This window comes from Ascaphus truei, chromosome 8 (genome assembly GCF_040206685.1).
Source record: "Ascaphus truei isolate aAscTru1 chromosome 8, aAscTru1.hap1, whole genome shotgun sequence".
NCBI classification, from domain to species: domain Eukaryota; kingdom Metazoa; phylum Chordata; class Amphibia; order Anura; family Ascaphidae; genus Ascaphus; species Ascaphus truei.
This window is the reverse complement of record NC_134490.1, coordinates 2,791,846-2,815,780: the sequence shown is the minus strand read 5'-3', so window position 1 is coordinate 2,815,780 and position 23,935 is coordinate 2,791,846. Positions and strand designations below refer to the sequence as shown.

General features: G+C 49.8%; 1 protein-coding gene across 5 annotated transcripts in view; it reads right to left on the bottom strand.

The window, feature by feature from the left end:
* Positions 1–320: 320 nt before the first annotated feature.
* ADK (adenosine kinase) overlaps positions 321–23,935 on the bottom strand; it is a 118,156-nt gene continuing 94,541 nt past the window's right edge. For 4 of the 5 annotated variants that reach the window (XM_075610318.1, XM_075610319.1, XM_075610320.1 and 1 more), the window contains 3 exons: positions 4,495–4,667; positions 2,575–2,683; positions 321–461 (listed from right to left, as the gene is read on the bottom strand). In XM_075610318.1, the coding sequence (XP_075466433.1) occupies positions 336–461; positions 2,575–2,683; positions 4,495–4,667 (408 nt within the window). In that variant the 3' untranslated portion in view covers positions 321–335. The remainder of the gene's footprint in view (positions 462–2,574; positions 2,684–4,494; positions 4,668–23,935) is intronic. The other variant, XM_075610322.1, reaches the window with a different exon arrangement.

The following is a 23,935-nucleotide window of genomic DNA, read 5'->3' as shown; positions in this document are numbered from 1 at the left end:
GATACACCGCCCCCCTGCGGAGGCAACTATCTCCGGAAGCAGGGGGTCCCCTGAGCTGAAAGTAACAGGGTTCATACTCGGGAGAACCCCTGCTTTGGATGCTTATTTACTAAACACATGGGAAATGTAAGTGAGAGAGTTCTGTGACAGAGCTCATCCTGCATAGCAACAAAAATCAATGTTGCCACGTTTGGGCTTCGGGGTCAATGGGGCAGTCTGTCTTAGGGCCAAAACAATTGCATTGACATGTTCAATAAATTAAATGCGTGTGAATGACATTATTACACAAATCAGACAAGTATTTACATATCATTTTTAACATTTTATAGGTTTACCTAATCTCTTTTGTGATAAGACCGTTTGTAAACTGCTGTATATGTGGAGAGACTGTTCATCCAGCATCTTTCCCTTTTGAGGTTTTGTTTGGCTAGTGATGACAGCATAATTAGTTTAACGAGATACTGGGAAGAAACAAGAATGACCAGATAACAGAATTAAGTGAAAATGTTACTTTATGGGGAAATGGAGGGAGAGGGAGAAGGTGGTATATGATACCTTTTATTGGACCAACAAGTAGTTGATATGTAGTAGACTGCTCACTCAACTGAAACAGCCTTCACCAAAATAACTAATGACCTCCATGCTGCAAAAGACTAAGGTCATTACACTTTGCAAATATTACTCAACCTCTCTGCAGCATTTGATACTGGGGACCTCCCTCCTCTCCTTCACATTCTCCATACTCTTGTTATCCGTAACAAAGCTCTATCCTGGATCTCCTTTTACCCCTCCCATCGTACTTTCAGTTTCTCATTTACCAACACCTCCTCCTTCGTCGATCTCTCTGTGGTGGTACCCCAGGGCACTGTCCTGGGACCTCGTCTATTTTTACACTCTCTCTAGTTGACCTTATCACAATTCCAGGGTTCAAATATCACCTCTATACTGTGTACCACCTCTATACTGTGTACCACCTCTATACTGTGTAATGCAGCAAGCATAAGCTTATAGGGTCCTTGTCAAAATGGATTTGAAGCAAAAGTTGACACTGTGTGCTCATTTGCATGTCATTTCCCAGAATCCATTGCTGCAGTGGGAGCACTGTATGCTAGGCGATAATGGTGAAAGGCGGGGCTGCAGACATGTCTAAGACATGTGAATGTGCTCACAAGTGATATTTTCATTTGCTATATGTTATACGGTGGAGGGGTTTTTGTCACTTTTTCACTCACCGTAACTTATCTAATGTGTGGAGGTGACCTCTATGCTGTTGACACACACATTTACCATCAACACCCAACCTTACACCTGTTGTACAGACCAGTCTCCAAATGTCTCCCCGCCATATCATCCTGGGTGGCCCTCCATCGACTCAAACTTAACATGTCAAAGATGGAGTTCCTAATACTTCCTCCCAAGTCTGGCCCTACTGCCCCCTCTACGTTACTGTGGCAGCACTATCATACACCCAGGCGTCATATGTGACTCCTCTCACATTCACAATGTAGCTAAAACCTGTCGTTTTTACCTCCGTGACATTACAAATATACGCCCTTTCCTTTGTCCCTCTACGACTAAAACTCTAACACAGGCCCTCACTCTCTCCCGTCTCGACTACTGTAACCTCCTGCTGTCCGTCCTTTCTACCTCTCACCCGTCTCAATCTATCCTAAATGCTGCAGCTAGAATCACTTTACTCTCTCCTAACTCTGTCTCAGCGTGTTTCCTCCTAAAATCACTCTCCTGGCTGTCTATTAAATTCTGTATTACTTACACAATTCTCCTCCTCGCTTTTAAAGCTTTACACTCCTCTGCCCCTCCTTACATCTCAGCCCTAATTTCTCACTATACAACTGCCCGATTCTTGCGTTCTTCTCAAGGATGTCTTCTGTCACCCCTTTTGTATCTAAAACCCTCTCCCACCTAAAACCTCTCTAACCGACTGCCCCACACATCTGGAATATCCTGCCCCTCAATATCCGACAGGCACCCTCTCTCTCCACCTCTAGGACCTTTCTTAAATCACACCTCTTTAACAAAGCATAAGCAAAGTCGTGTGTGTTACTGCTGTGAAGCGCCGTGTACCTGGACAGTCCTATATAAATAAACGCCATACGTACGTTACCAGCTTTCCAACCTCTCATGGTGGGTTACCCGATGAAGGACCCCGAGGGGTTGGGCAGCTTGTAACATATCAACAAATAGTTTGTCAAATAAAAAGGTATCGTACCCCCTACTCCCTCTCCCTGCTTTGTTACTACAGGGAAAAAAGGACCAACCCGGCGTCCCACCTTACTTTGCTCGCTTTAGGGGAACTGAATAGTTTTTAAGGAAGCTCATTACATTGATAAATTGTTTATTAACAAAAAGCTACAAGTTTTTGCCAGCTATCTTCTTTTAATGAAACAAGTGTACAATGTGTCAATGGAAAACCTACAAGTGGTTGGAGAGAAATGAAACTATTATCCCCATCAGCACAAGGAGACAACGTGCTCAGTAAGGCAGGTTTGGCCAAGTCCCCAATGCTCTCCTCCTCCCGCAGGGCGTGGCGTATAGTATATAACAAACACTTACTGCGATGTAGTAGACATTCGCCTTCTCTACTAACTGCCAATTCTCCTTCAGGTCAAGGTGCTTTGTCTTGTCGTAGCAGTTAGCAGCGGCAAGGTTCGCTACGAGAGACCTGAAAGCACACAGGACACGGGTTAGGATGGGTTGTATGTGCCGTGGTTGATATTACACACATCTGATATACCTGCATGTGCAGGAGTTATGTTACCACTAGCTGGGTAATAAAAATGTGTGTATGCCCCGTCTCCATGAGCAGGTAGGTTACCCACTGCCGCCCTACACTCATGGTGCAGCACACAACGTACCTGCTCTGGTTTTTAATCCTCTGAGAGAAGGCTGCAAGCGATTGAAATGTTTCTGGTGCATCACTTGCTGTTACGCGTCGGATCCTCACTTTGCTGCATAGTAACAGGCAGCTTTAAAGTTCCCCGCACATTCACAGCAAATTGAAGACCAAGACAGCCCCATAGTGCAGCACAGAGCTGCTGTGAGCACACAGCTGTTTAATGCTGGGGAGAGCGACCAGCAACAGATTGCAAAGTAATGTGTTACTGGCCACGCTGGTGGTAAAGAAATTGAACCTGCCGCTTAAAGAATGATTTGGACATGCTAGCATCTTCCTCCAACAACTGATAAACAAGGCGGCACAAAGAAAGGTGCGTAACATGTTATTCCAGGCGTATGTCTCACCCGCGGCTGCTTTACTAACGCGGCCTTACAGCTTCAAATCCGCTTGGGAAATCCCACGCTGTGACAGGTTGGTAATTGTGTTTTACTAGTCCAGGAGTTCAGCGGTGTGTGACAGATTGTGCGTAGAGACACGCGTCGCTACCAACGCGGTGATGGAAGATGTAACAGCGAGTTCAGGTCATCACTACCAGTGCACACACGGTAATAGTGTGTTTGTGAACGCTCTATAACACCGCCACCTAATGTGAGTAACCACGAACTCTGATAACAACAACACTGAGTGCGGAGCAGGGGAACCTCGTTCAATTCCCGGTGTCGGCTCCTTGTGACCTTGAGCAGTCACTTTATCTCCCTGTGCCCCAAGCACCAAAATCATAGAGTGTAAGCTCTGCGGGGCAGGGACCGTTTCTGTACCATTCCTATGTGCTGCGTACCGCGCGTTATACTGTCATTGTGACGCGCTGATCCCATTGGGAGAAAAGGGCTATATGAAATAAAGTTATTATTATTAAATGTTCCTCTACCCATCATGACTACATATGATCCAATTGTGACGGCATCCAATCAGTTTATCAATTGTCAGCTTCATTAAGCTCCCTATCAGTCTGGCTAGAAACTGAAATTAAATGCCCAGTTAGTGCTACATTTCACATTTACACAGAAATGTGGTTACAAATGATGGGTAATAAATGTCTTACTCTTATTTCAAATGTGATGCAAAATCTTAGAAGAAAAAAAAACCCAGTAACATACTAAAATCCCATTAGGATTTATTTTCCCAGTTGGGACTCTGCGGGTGTCCTTGGCACCCATACATGACAAGCCACCCATTATAAGGAACGCTGCCTTAATCACGCTCCTATTTCCTGAGATACTATAGCATTTAGTCACAATCAAACGTGTGTGTGGGCTGGATCAATCCCTCCCCCTCACTAATTGGTGATAAGCAGCCAGCGTTCCCCAGGCTCTGCTATTCCTATAGTGGATCAGTGTTTATATCTTCAGGAAAACATATAGAGCAGGGGTGGCCAACTCGAGTCTCAAGGGCCACCTACTGGTCATGTTTTAATGATACCCCTGCTTCAGCACAGGTGGCTCAATCAGTGGCTCAGTCACCAATTGAGCCACCTGTGCTGAAGCTGGGATATCCCTAACAACTGACCTGTTGGTAGCCCTTGAGGACTGGAGTTGGCCACCCCTGATACAGACCACTCCAAGGGAGAACTTGCTGACCTGTTGTCGCCAGTAATGCAGGCAGCGCACGTTCCCGTGGGCTGCTCGCTCTGCTCGTAATAGTGAGCGTCCACGTGGGCCTCCTCCGTCTTCTTCTTCAGGATTTCGCCGAACTTGTCCGTGCCGATGCACCCGAAAAACGTGCCCACTTTGTGAGGCTCCTCGATCATCCACTGCAAAGCGAAAACACAGATATGTCATCAGCTGGGCCCACCCTCACACATGGCCCCTTTAGACTCAACTCCTTTCCCGACAGAGGGGCCTGTGATGGATTGCTGGCCACTGGCAGCAGAGGGGTTAACAGTCAGTGGCAGGAACCGTGCTTGTGATAAGAGCAGACCACGAGCAGACCACGAGCACAGGATTCCTGGAACTGGAGCCCAGCTGCTGTGATTTCCAAGAATCAAATGGGCACGGTGTACAAGCACAAGCTCCTGGACAGAAGAGCTTACAGTCTAATATTTGGTTACAGAGACAAACAGCGATTCAAATGAGGTTCTCCCACCTTTGATTAAACAAGGAATGTATTACTGGACAGTCTTACAATGAACAAAGCAAATGGTTATTTAGGGGGCGCAGGCAGAAAACTAATGGAAGTTTGCTTCAAGTGTATACAAAAAAAGAAATAAACATTTTCTATTAGAAGAGTCTCTGAATATTACATTATATTCTCATTAATGTGTGATAGCCACCATCACTTGTTGAATGTGAATGACTGTGGATAATAATGGCTATTGCACGCACCCCCCCTGCTGCTTTCAAGGGAATAAACCCAGAGAAGTGAGAAATAAGCGGTAAATAATTAACACTTTTGCTAGTGATACAAATACATCACAAAGTAGAGTAGTAAAGAAAGAAAAGGTTAAATACCGTTGACATAGAAAAGACAGTCTTGGCAAGTTCAAAAACCCAAGATTCCCCATTGACTTGCCATGACGCGGCGCCATTGACATGCCATGATGCGGTGCCATTGACATGCCATGATGCGGTGCCATTGACATGCCATGACGCGGTGCCATTGACTTGCCATGATGCGGTGCCATTGACATGCCATGATGCGGCGCCATTGACATGCCATGATGCGGTGCCATTGACATGCCATGATGCGGTGCCATTGACATGCCATGATGCGGTGCCATTGACATGCCATGACGCGGCGCCATTGACTTGCCATGACGCGGCGCCATTGACATGCCATGACGCGGCGCCATTGACTTGCCATGACGCTGCGCCATTGACATGCCATGACGCGGCGCCATTGACATGCCATGATGCGGCGCCATTGACATGCCATGATGCGGCGCCATTGACTTGCCATGACGCGGCGCCATTGACATGCCATGACGCGGCGCCATTGACATGCCATGACGCGGCGCCATTGACATGCCATGACGCGGCGCCATTGACATGCCATGACGCGGCGCCATTGACATGCCATGACGCGGCGCCATTGACTTGCCATGACGCGGCGCCATTGACTTGCCATGACGCGGCGCCATTGACATGCCATGACGCGGCACCATTGACTTGCCATGACGCGTCGCCATTGACATGCCATGACGCGGCGCCATTGACTTGCCATGACGCGGCGCCATTGACATGCCATGACGCTGCGCCATTGACATGCCATGACGCGGCGCCATTGACTTGCCATGACGCGGCGCCATTGACTTGCCATGACGCGGCGCCATTGACATGCCATGATGCGGCGCCATTGACATGCCATGATGCGGTGCCATTGACATGCCATGATGCGGTACCATGTTACAATGTTATTTAGAGCAGAGAATTTAATACAACTCAACGTGGAGTTTGTGTGTGCAAACTTCCAACATGGAAAGCATGGAAGCAAATGCACACAAGGCAGGGCGAGTGCTGAGAGTCCGTTTAATCTCGCGGTACTTATTCTGAAAGGAGCAGGAGTTTTGAGAAGTAAACGAAATGTGTGGCCACTCGTGGGGGGGGGGGGGGGCTGTTACACTCTTTATGAGAACACTTCACTTATCATGCAAAAGGGAAGGAAGGAATTAAGTATCGCAGCGAGACTCGCCTGCCTTCTAATTAAACAATGGGGAACAGGAGGGGGGGGAGTCAGAGCTGACAGTTAAAAGCTAGCCTGGTTCTATCTCAATGCAGCCTATGCGCTTATCCACTCTATCTTCAGTGAGAATTAAAAGCTGCAACAATTTGCTGCCATGCTTAAGAAGGGGGAGAGGGGGGGCACGCCTAATTGTTTTCTGTGCGAGATTTAAATAAGCGATGAAAATCTCCATTACTAATCAGTATTATGTGTTAGGTTACGGGGAGGTCGCTGGCTCTGTTTGGGATGGGTTCCCAATAACATATACATACAATGCAGCTGCAGTGGGCAGCGGGGTGGGTATCGTGGAGCTGTGCAAGTCCATTTAGTTTGATGGGAAGCTTTCATTGTACAATAACTCTTTCGCTTCCGAAACACGAGTGTCACTCTTCTGGGATCGAGACCTCGTCATTGCTTGGGGTGAGCGGTCATGTGGTTGCAACTGTCCGCCAGGGACATGGACAGACTAAGGGGGCTCTACACCAGTCCCGGTCATGTTCCCGTCACTGGTCAGCAAACCCTGCGTAAAGACTTTGCAATGCACGGCCTCTCTGGCAGAGGAATGTATACTCGCCGAGCGTCTGCAGGACGATCGTGTAAACCAGGAGTGGCCAACTCCAGTACTCAAGGGCCACCAACAGGTCAGGCCTTAAGGATATCGTTGACAGAGCCACCTATGCTGAAGCAGGGATTTCCTTAAAACCTGACCAATTGGTGGCCCTTGAGGACTGGAGTTGGCCACCCCTGGTTTAAAAGTTAGAAACGTGAGCCATAGAAGGGGTGTCCAGGGCAATAACCTATTACTGTCCCATTGGAGCGCAGTTTATGGGGGGGGGGAGGAGGGGGGGAGTTAGTGTGCAGTCCTTTAAAATGGAAGATAACATGTTGGATGAACAGGTTGTACATAACAAGTTCCCAAACATTTTTACACCCCATCCTTGCCAAAGGCACCTGTTTTACTTTGGGTCCCCTCATTCACTATTTAAAAGAATAAGGAATGATAAAATACCCAGGGAGTATACCAGCGCCTCCCCCAAGGTCCCGAAACGTCTTTATTCTCCCCAATGTTACATCACACAGTAGTTAAGCAGCAGACATTGACCCTGGGTAGTGACACGCAAAGTGTGCACGTCACTGTTCCATTCCTAGCCACGAATGACATGGATTCCCTGGGCAGTGACACCCAAAGTGTGCACGTCACTGTTCCATTCCTAGCCACGAATGACATGGACCCTGGGTAGTGACACGCAAAGTGTGCACGTCACTGTTCCATTCCTAGCCACGAATGACATGGATTCCCTGGGTAGTGACACGCAAAGTGTGCACGTCACTGTTCCATTCCTAGCCACGAATGACATGGATTCCCTGGGTAGTGACACGCAAAGTGTGCACGTCACTGTTCCATTCCTAGCCACGAATGACATGGATTCCCTGGGTAGTGACACGCAAAGTGTGCACGTCACTGTTCCATTCCTAGTCACAAATGACATGGACCCTGGGTAGTGACACCCAAAGTGTCACGTCACTGTTCCATTCCTAGCAAACGAATGACATGGATTCCCTGGGTAGTGACACGCAAAGTGTGCACGTCACTGTTCCATTCCTAGCCACGAATGACATGGATTCCCTGGGTAGTGACACGCAAAGTGTGCACGTCACTGTTCCATTCCTAGCCACGAATGACATGGATTCCCTGGCGCTTTTGACTGCTACATTAAGCGGCTTATACAGCTCCTTCTGGTAGAAGGAAGTGCAGAATCAGGGGACCCACTCCTCTCGGACTCTCCAGTTTAAACTTGGTCATGGATTCTGCATTGTGGCGCTGGTAGAGGCACTCGGGTTATGGTGGAAAAATAAGTATCAAAACCCGTCCCTGGATATAACATTTTGCTGCCTTACACGGGTTCCCACACCTGCTTCCCTCACCCCACTGCCTCATACCTGGCAGGGTGATTATAAATGTCCTCCTGCTTCCCCATCCCTGCTACAAGTGGAGGGGGGTTCTGCTTCTGCCCCCCTTGGGCACACTCGCACCAGAAGGGTTAAACTTTGTGAAGTCAGCCTCTTCCCCCTCTACAGGGTTGGAGCCCTCTTGGACAGTACTTGGGAACCTCCTAATTTAGCAGAAGACTCTGCTTTACAAGCAGCAGTTTGCACACGCCTTGTTTTTCTTATGTCCTCATCCTTCTGCCGCCGGACAGGAGTGAGCTCAGTAATTAGGAAGCCCGTGCACCTCACTGGGGCCCTTTATAAGAGGGGCTCAATGTTACAATGTAAAAATAATATATATAGTGTTGTTCACGACGCCTAGAAGCAATAGGAGGCCAGTGTTAGTTCAAACAAGACAAGTGCCAAGAGCAACAGGGGCCTTCCTGAGGGTTTCCTTCCCAGGATTCACCAAACACTATTGCTGCAACAGTACGCAAACGCGCACGTCACTTTTTTTTATTTATTTTTTATAAAAATGCGATTTCTTGGCAAATTTCAGCCCATGGTGGCTGATAACTAATCATCTGATAACCCTTTCATAGCCAGAGTAACGCAGTGCGATGCAGGCACCTGCGGCAGTGCAGGGGTTACATGGCATGGCTATATACACACTGCCGGTACGGTATCAGAATACAGTACCTCTCTCCCTCGCTGCGAGACCCATTCACAGTAAGGAGATTCAGACTGAAAGTTTAGAACACGCTCCAGTCTGCACCCCCCTCCACCCCCCACCCCCCCCCCCTCCCTCACGCTCTCCTCCTGCCTAAAACACAACTGCAAACAGGGACCGGCTCCCAGGAGTTTAAGGGAAAGCACATTCTGTAATGTGCATTTTGTTCTTGACCAAATGGCAGTTTCCTAGGTAACGGATGTGTGCATTTCTGGGAGCTGGCACCTCTCGTGTCCTGATCTGGGAATGCAAGGGAACATATGATTTGATGTATTTAAACATCAATTACAGGTTGTCCTATGCAACCGATAAAACGATTAGTCTCTTAAACGTTGGACACCTTCTCTGCCAGAGAAGGGGTTAATTCCTAAACATGTAGGAATGCAGCAGGGTCGGTTAAGATCTAGGTGCTGTATATGTGTGCATCTGTACAATATTGCAGGGCACTAAAACTCCAGTCCTCAACCACCCACCAACAGATCAGGTTTTCAGGATATCCCCGCTTCAGCACAGGTGGCTCAATCAGAGGCTCAGTCGAAGACACCCTGTGCTGAAGCAGGGACTGATTGAGCCACCTGTGCTGAAGCAGGGACTGATTGAGCCACATGTGCTGGTATATCCTAAAAACCTGACCTGTTGAGGACACGTTGAGCACCCCTGCAATATTGTATGTACCAGGGCCTTTGTATCCACATCAGTATGTTTACTGTGCATCAGGGTGTCTGGGTGTGTGTCTGGGCGTGTATCTGGGCGTGTTAATGATTGTGTGCCAATGTTAAAGAACATCACAAGCTTGTTCTATTTAGTATTACACCCTTTATTGTCAGATAGTATTCTTTATTTTCAGTTGGTGCTGGTCTTTGAAGTATGGCTAGGACTTCCACTCCGCCATTTAAATCAGTATAACAACGGAAACTCTTCTGCAGTCGCACTTCGCCCATAGTAGTCTCGCAGTGAGACGTTACTAGCAGTGAGGCGTTACTAGCAGTGAGGCGCTACTAGCAGTGAGGCGTTACTAGCAGTGAGGCGTTACTAGCAGTGAGACGTTACTAGCAGTGAGACGTTACTAGCAGTGAGACGTTACTAGCAGTGAGGCGTTACTCGCAGTGAGGCGTTACTAGCAGTGAGACGTTACTAGCAGTGAGACGTTACTAGCAGTGAGGCGTTACTAGCAGTGAGACGTTACTAGCAGTGAGGCGTTACACGCAGCGAGACGTTACTAGCAGTGAGACGTTACTAGCAGTGAGGCGTTACTAGCAGTGAGACGTTACTAGCAGTGAGGCGTTACTAGCAGTGAGACGTTACTAGCAGTGAGGCGTTACACGCAGCGAGACGTTACTAGCAGTGAGGCGTTACTAGCAGTGAGACGTTACTAGCAGTGAGGCGTTACACGCAGCGAGACGTTACTAGCAGTGAGGCGTTACTAGCAGCGAGACGTTACTAGCAGTGAGGCGTTACTAGCAGTGAGACGTTACTAGCAGTGAGACGTTACTAGCAGTGAGACGTTACTAGCAGTGAGACGTTACTAGCAGTGAGGCATTACACGCAGCGAGACGTTACTAGCAGTGAGGCGTTATACGCAGTGAGGCGTTACTAGCAGTGAGGCGTTACTAGCAGTGAGGCGTTACTAGCAGTGAGGCGTTACTAGCAGCGAGACGTTACTAGCAGTGAGGCGTTACTAGCAGTGAGGCGTTACACGCAGCGAGACGTTACTAGCAGTGAGGCGTTACTAGAAGTGAGGCGTTACACGCAGCGAGACGTTACTAGCAGTGAGACGTTACTAGCAGTGAGACGTTACTAGCAGTGAGACGTTACTAGCAGTGAGGCGTTACTAGCAGTGAGACGTTACTAGCAGTGAGGCGTTACTAGCAGTGAGACGTTACTAGCAGTGAGACGTTACTAGCAGTGAGGCGTTACTAGCAGTGAGGCGTTACTAGCAGTGAGGCGTTACTAGCAGTGAGACGTTACTAGCAGTGAGGCGTTACTAGCAGTGAGACGTTACTAGCAGCGAGACGTTACTAGCAGTGAGGCGTTACTAGCAGTGAGGCGTTACACGCAGCGAGACGTTACTAGCAGTGAGGCGTTACTAGAAGTGAGGCGTTACACGCAGCGAGACGTTACTAGCAGTGAGACGTTACTAGCAGTGAGACGTTACTAGCAGTGAGGCGTTACTAGCAGTGAGGCGTTACTAGCAGTGAGGCGTTACTAGCAGTGAGGCGTTACTAGCAGTGAGACGTTACTAGCAGTGAGGCGTTACTAGCAGTGAGGCGTTACTAGCAGTGAGACGTTACTAGCAGTGAGGCGTTACTAGCAGTGAGGCGTTACACGCAGTGAGACGTTACTAGCAGTGAGGCGTTACTAGCAGTGAGACGTTACTAGCAGTGAGGCGTTACTAGCAGTGAGGCGCTACTAGCAGTGAGGCGTTACTAGCAGTGAGGCGTTACTAGCAGTGAGACGTTACTAGCAGTGAGACGTTACTAGCAGTGAGGCGTTACTAGCAGTGAGACGTTACTAGCAGTGAGGCGTTACACGCAGCGAGACGTTATTCTGTTTTACATCTATAGCAGAAATCTGGACGCAGCGTGGAGTAATGTCTCGCTGTGAGACTGCTTGGAAAGTGCGGCTACGGAACATCACACGCTGGCGTTCGTGAGCTGGATCTCACACGCTGGCGTTAGTGATATGCATCTCACAAGCTGGGGTTAGCAATCTGCAGCGCACAAGCTGGCGTTAGTGACCCGCAGCGCACACGCTGGCGTTAGTAATCAGCAGCGCACATGCTGGCATTAGTGATCCGCGGCGCACACGCTGGCGTTAGTGATCCGCATCTCACAAGCTGGCGTTAGTGATCCGCAGCTCACAAGCTGGCATTAGTGATCCGCAGCTCACAAGCGTACAGTGATCTACAGCTCACAAGCTGGCGTTAGTGATCCGCAGCTCACAAGCGGACAGTGATCTACAGCTCACAAGCTGGCGTTAGTGATCCGCAGCTCACAAGCTGGCGTTAGTGATCCGCAGCTCACAAGCTGGCATTAGTGATCCGCAGCTCACAAGCTGGCGTTAGTAATCCGCAGCGCACACGCTGGCGTTAGTGATCCGCAGCTCACAAGCTGGCATTAGTGATCCGCAGCTCACACGCTGGCATTAGTGATCCGCAGCTCACAAGCTGGCATTAGTGATCCGCAGCTCACAAGCTGATAGTGATCTACAGCTCACACGCTGGCGTTAGTGATCCGCAGCTCACAAGCTGGCATTAGTGATCCGCATCTCACAAGCTGGCATTAGTGATCCGCAGCTCACAAGCTGGCATTAGTGATCCGCAACTCACAAGCTGGCATTAGTGATCCGCAGCTCACACGCTGGCATTAGTGATCCGTAGCGCACAAGCTGGCATTAGTGATCCACAGCTCACAAGCTGGCGTTCGTGACCCGCAGCTCACACGCTGGCATTAGTGATCCGCATCTCACAAGCTGGCATTAGTGATCCGCAGCTCACAAGCTGGCATCAGTGATCCGCAGCTCACAAGCTGGCATTAGTGATCCGCAGCTCACAAGCTGGCGTTAGTGATCCGCAGCTCACACGCTGGCGTTAGTGATCTACAGCTCACAAGCTGGCATTAGTGATCCGCAGCTCACACGCTGGCATTAGTGATCCGCAGCTCACAAGCTGGCATTAGTGATCCGCAGCTCACAAGCTGGCGTTAGTGATCCGCATCTCACAAGCTGGCATTAGTGATCCGCAGCTCACACGCTGGCATTAGTGATCTACAGCTCACCAGCTGGCATTAGTGATCCGCATCTCACAAGCTGGCGTTAGTGATCCGCAGCGCACAAGCTGGCGTTAGTGATCCGCATCTCACAAGCTGGCGTTAGTGATCCGGGGCTCACAAGCTGGCGTTAGTGACCCGCAGCGCACACGCTGGCGTTAGTAATCCGCAGCGCACATGCTGGCATTAGTGAGCCGCAGTGCACACGCTGGCGTTAGTGATCCGCATCTCACAAGCTGGCGTTAGTGATCCGCAGCTCACAAGCTGGCATTAGTGATCCGCAGCTCACAAGCGGACAGTGATCTACAGCTCACAAGCTGGCGTTAGTGATCCGCAGCTCACAAGCTGGCATTAGTGATCCGCAGCTCACAAGCTGGCGTTAGTAATCCGCAGCGCACACGCTGGCGTTAGTGATCCGCAGCTCACAAGCTGGCATTAGTGATCCGCAGCTCACACGCTGGCATTAGTGATCCGCAGCTCACAAGCTGGCATTAGTGATCCGCAGCTCACAAGCTGACAGTGATCTACAGCTCACACGCTGGCGTTAGTGATCCGCATCTCACAAGCTGGCATTAGTGATCCGCAGCTCACAAGCTGGCATTAGTGATCCGCAGCTCACAAGCTGGCATTAGTGATCCGCAGCTCACACGCTGGCATTAGTGATCCGTAGCGCACAAGCTGGCATTAGTGATCCACAGCTCACAAGCTGGCGTTCGTGACCCGCAGCTCACACGCTGGCATTAGTGATCCGCATCTCACAAGCTGGCATTAGTGATCCGCATCTCACAAGCTGGCATTAGTGATCCGCATCTCACAAGCTGGCATTGGTGATCCGCAGCTCACACGCTGGCATTAGTGATCCGCAGCTCACAAGCTGGCATTAGTGATCCGCAGCTCACACGCTGGCATTAGTGATCCACAGCTCACAAGCTGGCATTAGTGATCCGCAGCTCACAAGCTGGCGTTAGTGATCCGCATCTCACAAGCTGGCATTAGTGATCCGCAGCTCACACGCTGGCGTTAGTGATCTACAGCTCACAAGCTGGCATTAGTGATCCGCAGCTCACACGCTGGCATTAGTGATCCGCAGCTCACAAGCTGGCATTAGTGATCCGCAGCTCACAAGCTGGCGTTAGTGATCCGCATCTCACAAGCTGGCATTAGTGATCCGCAGCTCACACGCTGGCATTAGTGATCTACAGCTCACCAGCTGGCATTAGTGATCCGCAGCTCACACGCTGGCATTAGTGATCCGCATCTCACAAGCTGGCGTTAGTGATCCGCAGCGCACAAGCTGGCGTTAGTGATCCGCAGCTCACAAGCTGGCGTTAGTGATCCGCATCTCACACGCTGGCATTAGTGATCCGCAGCTCACAAGCTGGCATTAGTGATCCGCAGCTCACAAGCTGGCATTAGTGATCCGCAGCTCACAAGCTGGCATTAGTGATCCGCAGCTCACAAGCTGGTATTAGTGATCTACAGCTCACACGCTGGCATTAGTGATCTGCAACGGTAAGTGGCAGCGGGCATCATTAACCTCTTCACTGCCAGAACGGGCAGCAACACATTGCCCTGCATGTTATTATATGGCTGAGGCACCCAAGGAGTTCACATTTGGTTAGTCCGATTCCCATGCAGATCAAAGCTAATTTGTGTAAGGAAGAAAGCACGCACACGCAGTTATGTTAAGTGGTTACTATGAAGCATTTTGGTAGCACTTGTGTTTTATTACATGACCAAGACTTTGAATGATGTTAAATACCTTGAAGTATGACTAGCTCCCTAAACAAGAGAGCGTGCTGAAGGTTACAGAACTCCCCCTCGCCTCCCACGTTAAGCACACGGACACAGGGAAGCGGAACTGTTAAGCGTTTAGTGCCTTGTCTTATCTGTAGAGCGTTTATAGCAAAAGGAATAGAGCAGCAATGATGATGGAAACCGTCGTCTGATAGACTGGCAACAATTGTACATAACGTCTAAGAGAGGATGCTCGTGGAATGAGATTGGCTACCATATGGTCCCACCCTTATGGGCTCTCTGAGACGCACAGAGGAAGGGGCCCCCTGCTGCTGACTGAGCATGGAATTGTAGTGTTAGGAGATATTGACCAGATGTTTCAATCTCTGCAAATAGCTTGTTATGTGACACAATGAAACGCGATAAATAAAATACGGAATCCTGCTACCAAGCAGATCCACACCGTGGAAGAAGTGATAATTCCAGAATAAATAAATCCTACATGGACCTAATGAACACAGGAGAAGAAAAATACATGGGTAAAAGAATGAGTGAGTCATTCACTGGAAGAGGATCCAACAAGACCATGGAATATACCTGGACCTTTCAGATCAGGTTTCTGATCACAAACTGGTCAAATGGGTATCAGAACTTTTGCTGCAAGACGGGTCTAAGAGCCGCTAATACATTCCCTGCATGGAACAAGCGCTCTGCTAACACAAAGTCATAATATAGCCAAACAAGACCACAAGCTACTGCACCTACAATCTCACTGAGGAGAACATGACCTCAATAAGCTCCAATGACTTTGCACAGCTGTATTCGGCAGGATAACTGGGTATATCATCTCATCCATATGAAAGACTTGCCTGCAGGTGTTTGAACAGAGGCTAAACCAAGGTTCATAACCTCCATTCACAAAACAAGCAATGACGTGATGCTTGGACACTTGCAGTGACTAGATGTTTCAGGAAAGCACCCCTTGAGACCGATGTTCACAGACTGAAAACATGGTGTATGAACACGTGTGTTGGCTGGTTACCGGTAACAGACGTGTCAGGGAAACACGACTCAAACCAGGATCACTTCAAAACATTTCTATGGTTCACCCTGGGGGAGAAGCGTTCATCGCTCCAACAGGAGACATTTCATGCTGGGGAAAGAGAGACCTTTTCTATGGGAGAACTGCATGGGACTGCCAGTTGGTTTCACACATTCTATGATATAAGGCAGGGGTTCTCAACTCCAGTCCTCAAGACCCCCCCAACAGGTCAGGTTTTCAGGATATCCCAGCTTCAGCACAGGTGGCTCAATCAGAAGCTCATTCAAAGACTGCACCACCTGTGCTGAAGCAGGGACTGATTGGCGCGCCTGTGTGTTGGGGGAAATACAACCACAAACAAAAACAGTGGGAAATGAGCAAAGAAAAAATAAAAACGATTAACTGATGTCAAGGAAAAGAATGAATAAGTGAAGCGATACCACACACTGCTCGGTGTCTCTCTCTCTCTCTCTCTCTCACACCCACTCAATGGAGAGGGAGCCTTTTGTAATGTCTGAACAGTAGAACACTGTGTCCTACTTAACGCAGTGCCCCATCTGCTAAGAATAATTAGACAATTATGCGAGATAGGCTCGTTGCCAGAGTCTTCTGTACGTGCAAAGCAAAGGGGAGAAATAAAAAATATAGAAAAAACCATGACACCAGCCACAGATGTATTATCAGACGAACCTGATTAAGGGAAGGTACATATGTACTAGTACATGGCACAGAATGGTAATGCAGGGGTACTCAACTCAAGTCCTCCCAACAGGTCAGGTTTTCAGAATATCCCAGTTTCAGCACAGGTGGCTCAATCAGTCCCTGCTTCAGCACAGGTGGCTCAGAGGCTCAGTCTTTGACTGAGCCTCTGATTGAGCTACTCTGCTGAAGCGGAGATATCCTGAAAACCTGACCTGTTGGGAGGGGGGGGGGGGGGGGCGCACGCGCTTGAGGATTGGAGTTGAGCATCCCCTCCCTGTGCTTATGTACTGTCCAACAAGGGCTACTTGGGATACACAATAGACCAAAAATGAATTGGGTTGTGTACCTGCTAATGTGCAGGAATAAAGCAAACACAATGAGCAGGCAGCGGTGGTCCAGGCGAGCAGGCGGCGGTGGTCCTGGCGGTGGTGGTCCAGGCGAGTAGGCGGCGGCGGTGGTCCAGGGGGAGCAGGCGGCGGCGGTCCAGGGGGAGCAGGCGGCGGTGGTCCAGGGGGAGCAGGCGGCGGTGTTCCAGGGGGAGCAGGCGGCGGTGTTCCAGGGGGAGCAGGCGGCGGTGGAGCTAGCGGCGGTGGTCCAGGCGAGCTGGCGGAGGTGGTCCAGGCGAGCAGGCGGCGGTGGTCCAGGGGGAGCAGGCGGCGGTGGTCCAGGGGGAGCAGGCGGCGGTGGTCCAGGGGGAGCAGGCGCCGGTGGTCCAGGGGGTGCAGGCGCCGGTGGTCCAGGCGAGCTGGCGGAGGTGGTCCAGGTGAGCAGGCTGCGGTGGTCCAGGGGGAGCTGGCGGCGGTGGTCCAGGCGAGCTGGCGGCGGTGGTCCAGGCGAGCTGGCGGAGGTGGTCCAGGCGAGCAGGCGGCGGTGGTCCAGGGGGAGCAGGCGGTGGTGGAGCTAGCGGCGGTGGTCCAGGCGAGCTGGCGGCGGTGGTCCAGGCGAGCTGGCGGCGGTGGTCCAGGCGAGAACGGCGGCGGTGGTCCAGGCGAGAACGGCGGCGGTGGTCCAGGCGAGAACGGCGGCGGTGGTCCAGGCGAGCTGGCGGCGGTGGTCCAGGCGAGCTGGCGGCGGTGGTCCAGGCGAGCTGGCGGCGGTGGTCCAGGCGAGCTGGCGGCGGTGGTCCAGGCGAGCTGGCGGCGGTGGTCCAGGCGAGCTGGCGGCGGTGGTCCAGGCGAGCTGGCGGCGGTGGTCCAGGCGAGCTGGCGGCGGTAGTCCAGGCGAGCAGGCGGCGGTGCTCCAGGCGAGCAGGCGGCGGTGGTCCTGGCGAGCTGGCGGCGGTGGTCCAGGCGAGCTGGCGGCGGTGGTCCAGGGGCGGTGGTCCAGGCGAGAACGGCGGCGGTGGTCCAGGCGAGCTGGCAGCGGTGGTCCAGGCGAGCTGGCGGCGGTAGTCCAGGCGAGCAGGCGGCGGTGCTCCAGGCGAGCAGGCGGCGGTGGTCCAGGCGAGCTGGCGGCGGTGGTCCAGGCGAGCTGGCGGCGGTGGTCCAGGCGGTGTTATTTAGCATAGCAAAAGATGCAACAAAAAATCCCTCCCCAGATAAATGTACGCCCTTTTCCCATCAACATCGTGCATCTCGTTCTCTCCCTAATCTGCAAGGTGATTGACCAGTAGGGGGATTTGATATTCAGGAATAATTTCCACGCCGTGCCACAGTCATTATCCGGCTTAGTCGCTGGCTGTCAAATGGTCAAGAATCTCAAGGGCGCTTCAGCGCTCCACTGTGTCCGACTCTCGCTGTGAGCGACAGCATCTTGAGGCTGTAATTTGAAGGCCAAACAGGACAAGTCACACCTCACTGGCACCTCCGTATCCCCAACATGAGAAATGAGAGCAAAGTACTGTACGTCTGTGCACATTATGCCCTATTAATCCCGCGTGCCGCACGAGGTAACAGTTACTGACCTCCGTGTCACGCTGCGGAGCTGGAGAACGTGACCGCTATGCTGAAGGATGGGAGGCCTCCAGCAGGATGCCCCACATATGGAAAGGTTACAGAGGGACGCTTTCCTTTGGAACTTCCATATTGGTCAGGGATTCCCTGGTGTCTATTTGTTCCCTGTGGCTTATAAAACTCTATGGCAGCCCCTGTGGCGGGTTGGCAGTAATTTTGGGGTGACTTCTCAGACCCTGGGTAGTTTGGAGAGTTCACATCTGGATTTGGGATGCTGGGGAGCCCGACATTAACAGTGGCCTGTACCGGATGGGCTCAGAGTCAGAAAGCGGTCTAACCGGCATCTTGGAACAAAATCACTGCTGCAACAGCCCCCCACCCCAAAACAGCCACTAATAAATGGGGTGGGGAGGGACGGGGCAGCAGATGGGATTGCAGTTTTAATAATAAAGCCAGGGACGCTCCTTTTCATGTATTAATTGGTGAAATTAGGCAGGCAATAAGGCAGTGATTGCATGAAATCATGCAGCAAAACCAGGATTTGAATCATCCTTTCACAGAGCGGATGCATTAGCAGAGGGAATGGAGTGAGACATGAAGATTATGTCTGAAATTAGGCATTACAGAATGAATGCTCTCTTCCCGGCTGGACCCCTCTATCACTGGCGAGAGCTGCGAGATGCCTCCTATTACACACACAATTATTCCTCTGAAGTGGACACAGCTGCAGGTGTGGGGAAGGTGGAGTGTGAAGGGGGAGGCTACTGGCCTTCGCAAACTCAGCTGGGGGTTACCCACAGCACATACTCACATCATTCAGACTTTGCTTTGATGCATGTGGTCTGTGAAATGGCCTGACTCACCTAGGACCAGGGCGAACTGAAGGACGCTGTGTAGCACAGTTGTATGTAAGCGACAGAAGGCAAGCAGTGTGTTACAGTCTCCTCTGGCAGCAAAGGGGTTAATATGTTAGAAAATGCTGTTTAAGGGAGGCCTTATAGTGAGTGAGTATTTCCCAAAGGCTTTTTTACTTCTTCAAAACATGTTTCTCTGGGACTGAAATGTGACCGCACAGCTGTGTCTATTATCTATTACTATAATACACTTGTAGGTTTTGGTGTGTCTGTATTGTATCATCACAGATGTGCTCACCAGGTGTGTTCAGATCATTTTATAGCAGTTCACTTTTTGGAGTATATTCCATGTCACTCCAAAGCATTTTATTAGTGTTAATGGCTTTCTCAGTCACTTCCTAGGGGCCGATTTGGTATGTCACCAGAGACTGATTAATTTTTGTTGTACGTGGGTCAAAAGGTCTGCATTTCCTCCAGAGGACACTTGAATTTGACAGCTGAAAGCTCTTCTTGCTTTAAGGACTACAATCCGCCAAGAAGGATGTGATTCACAAGAGCAGATGAGCCAAGCTTTACTACCTCAAGAATCAAGGCCCCTCCCTATGCCGACATGCGAGACTTCCACAGCGTTCATCGTGGAGAGAATATCTGTCTATAGACTATGATCCTTGAAAGACATTATTGCTCCTATATTAAACCCTGCCAAACAAGCACTTATGGCGGACTTGTTCCATGTAGCCCTGCCAAAGTACTCCAACCCAAGAAGAAATAAATACTGCCTCAGCACGGCCAAACTACAGCTGTAGCAAGTTTCATTGTTTCCCCCTTGGTGGGAATGTGGGAAATGGTTGGATATTCTGCTTCAATGTCACGGAATCCCATGAAAACACTGATATTCTACGTTGTAACGGGAAATGCGTTATCACTCCGGACAATGAGGCTGGGCACATCGGTATCTCTAGGACACTATGAGACGGAGTCCCGTCCTGATTAACCAAGGTTCCCTGGAGATGCAGAACACGCGTGAGGACCTCATGCTGACCTGGAATGATGTCGGCCTTCTCGTTCCATTTTGTGGAGGTTGCCGACCCCAAGCTGCTGCAGCTCTCCCTCACTATCCTGCCGGGAGGAGACGGGCCTCTTGTTGCCGCCGAGCCCAACGTGTACACACACCAAAACAGTTAACATTTGTTGGGCACACAAATTGGGGAAAAAGAGCAAGCAAATGTAGTGTAGTAATTTCTCAAATTGAAATGTAAACAATGTCCTGAGAAAGGATGTGAGTGTCTGAGTGACCGAAACCTTCATATGTGGGAATTCATGTGATATTTTATCTCCAAGACCTGATGTGCTTTTTTCGTATATCTATATACACACAATATATATATATATATGCAAATACAACTGCATATTTGCTTTCCTGTGGAGGGTTTTTGTCACTTTTTTTACTCACCATAACTTAACTCAGTATATATATATATATATATATATATATATATATATATATATATACACAGAAAAAAACAAACAAAAAACAGGCGCACTCAGAGCGTATTACGGTTTACAAATTTATATGGGGTTGGATGTATAAAAATGCACTCACAAACATAAGGGGAATAAAAGCATTCATGAGTAATACGCAATCGCCAGCCCAGGTACAGGATACAGCTGCTCCAGTATCACCGTCCGATGAGAAGGAACGCTGCAATACTGCAATTCTACTCCGTGTACCGGAGCAAGTGGGGAGTGTCTCTCTACTTCCAGCCCTTCGTCACCGCAATGAGCCCCCGGTAGCAGTCTCGCGAGAGCTAGTGACGTCACTGGGCTTTCCGGATAGACTGCGGCGATCCCCGCAAGGATATCAGTGGTACGGCTGAACGTGGTATTGAGTGCCACATAATAAAAGTCCCGTGAGTCAGAGTGGCATATAAATGATATAAAACTGGACAATATATCATAGATCAATCCCTACGCGTTTCGTCTCGAACAGTGACTTCAGGGGATGATTAACCCTTAAGAACTGCAGTGTTGCAGTGTTGCTGTGTTCCTTCTCATCGGACGGTGTTACTGGAGCGGCTGTATCCTGCACCTGGGCTGGCGATTGAGTATTACTCATGAATGCTTTTATTCCCTTTGTTTGGGAGTGTGCATTATTACACATCCTACCCCATATAAATTTGTAAACCGTAATACGCTATGAGTGCGCCTGTTTTTTGTTCGTTTTTTCTGTAGATATCTTGGAGGGAGTGGTTACCTCCGGGCATTCAGGCTGCAAAGACTCATTTGGACAGCGTGTGGAGCTGGATTTTGATTTGTATTTCATTGTACATGTCTGGACACTATTCATTCATTTGTTTTTATTGTTTAACATGTATTTTTTACTATTTCGTTTCTAATAGCATTATTTTGCATCATTATTTGCTATATTTATGATTAATTAGATTTAGGTCTCTCTCTCTTCTCTCTCTCTCCTCATATATACACACACACACACACACACACACACACACACACCTACCTTAATATATCAATCACACACACTTGTTTCCCATCTTATGAATGAGCTATTTGCAGTGTTTGTTGCCATGTGAGTAATCAGCTTGATAGCAACAGCAGGTGGAATTCAGACTTAAAATTAAAAATTACAATTTCCAGCAATTAAACCCTCTAACTGGCTTCTAACCCAGAAAAAAGAGAATCACGTGGGTAATATTAGGTTTGCAGAATAAGCAGTTTGTAATGACAGTGAAATATGATTTGCGCGGCAATTATGCAACTCGTCATAGTTAAAGAAAAAACAAGATTGAGGATGGATTGTAAAAACACGACTTATTCACGACTTCCGCCGAGGCAGCTGGCGGTGCCAGTAATTTCATGCGTAATATAGAAAACGCAGACTGAACGTTTAGGGTAGCACGTTTAATACTGCAGAAGCCTGTATTGTATACAGGAAAAGCACACACGTCATATGTTATATTTCTGCATCAATAACTCTGGGTTATTTAAAAAGATATGATTATTTTACCGCATCAATAACCAGGGTTCTGCATCTTTTTTGAGCGCACACACAACCAGAGGATTTTTTTCATCTCGAGCCACCACCGCACATCAGACCACATGCAATCCTCCTTACTCACCCGCACAAACCCACCCCACTCACCCCATTCTTACACACTCACACTTCCTACTGCACGATAATCTCAACACACTCCCTATTCACAACACCGCCTTGTCACAGGGGCGCTTCTTGCTGCGGTGGGGGGCGCATCTCGCTGCAAGGGGAGGGGGGAGCTTCTTGCTGCGGGGGGCTTTTCGCTGCGGGGGAGAGGGGGGCGCTTCTAGCTTCGGGGGAGAGAGGGGTGTTTCTCGCTGTTGGGGGAGCTTCTCGTCTGGGGGTGGAGGGGGGGGCTTCTCGCTGAGGGGGGCTTTTCGCTGCGAGCGAGAGGGGGGCGCTTCTCGCTTCGGGGGGTGTTTCTCGCTGCGGGGGGCGGCAGGCAGCTCCATGAGATCTCCTCACTAGCTTTTAACCCCTTTCTCACCCTATCCCTGGGTGTCCTTTCCTCACCTACACTGCTCCCATCACCCCACATCCCTCCTCATTCACCCACCCCTCATCTCAGATACTCCATCCATTAAAAACACATTTCATTTATAACATGTTAAAAATATACGAATGCGCCAAAAATATGTTTGAGGTATTTTTAACATTGTATGAGTAATGGGGTGAGGAGGGTGTCCGGGTGATGAGAGCAGTGTAGGTGAGAGTCATGGGATGAATGAGGGCGCTGGGAGAAGTGTAGGTGAGCATGACGGGATGAGGGGGATGTTAGGGAGATGATAGCAGTGTAGGTGAGTGATGGGATGAGGGGAATGTTAGGGGGATGGGAGCAGTGTAGGTGAGTGATGGGAAGAGGGGGTATGTTAGGGAGATGATAGCAGTGTAGGTGAGTGATGGGATGAGGGGGGATGTTAGGGTGATGGGAGCAGTGTAGGTGTATCATGGGGTGAGAGGGATATTAGGGGGATGGGAGCAGTGTAGATGAGGGTGATGGGATGAAGGGGATGTTATAGAGATGGGAGCAGTGTAGGTGAGTGATGGGATGAGGGGGACGTTTGGGTGATGGTAACAGTGTAGTTGATTGATGAGATGAGGGGGATGTTAGGGTGATGGGAGCAGTGTAGGTGAGTGATGGATGAGGGGGATGTTAGGGTGATTGGAGCAGTGTAGGTGTATGATGGGGTGAGGGATATTAGGGGGATGGGAGCAGTGTAGGTGAGTGATGGGATGAGGGGGTGTTAGGGTGATGGAAGCTGTGTAGAGAGTGATGGGGTGAGAGGGATATTAGGGGGATGGGAGCAGTGTAGATTAGAGTGATTGGATGAGGGGGGATGTTAGGGTGATGGAAGCACTGTAAGTGAGTGATGGGATGAGGGGGATGTTAGGGTGATGGGAAAAGTGTAGGTGAGTGATGGGATGAGGGGAATGTTAGGGGGATGGGAGCAGTGTAGGTGAGAGTGATGGGATGAGGGGGATGGGAGCAGTGTAGGTGAGAGTGATGGGATGAGGGGGCTGTTAGGGTGATGGGAGCAGTGTAGGTGAGAGTGATGGGATGAGGGGGATGGGAGCAGTGTAGGTGAGAGTGATGGGATGAGGGGGATGTTAGGGAGATGGGAGCAGTGTAGGCGAGTGATGGGATGAGGGGGATGT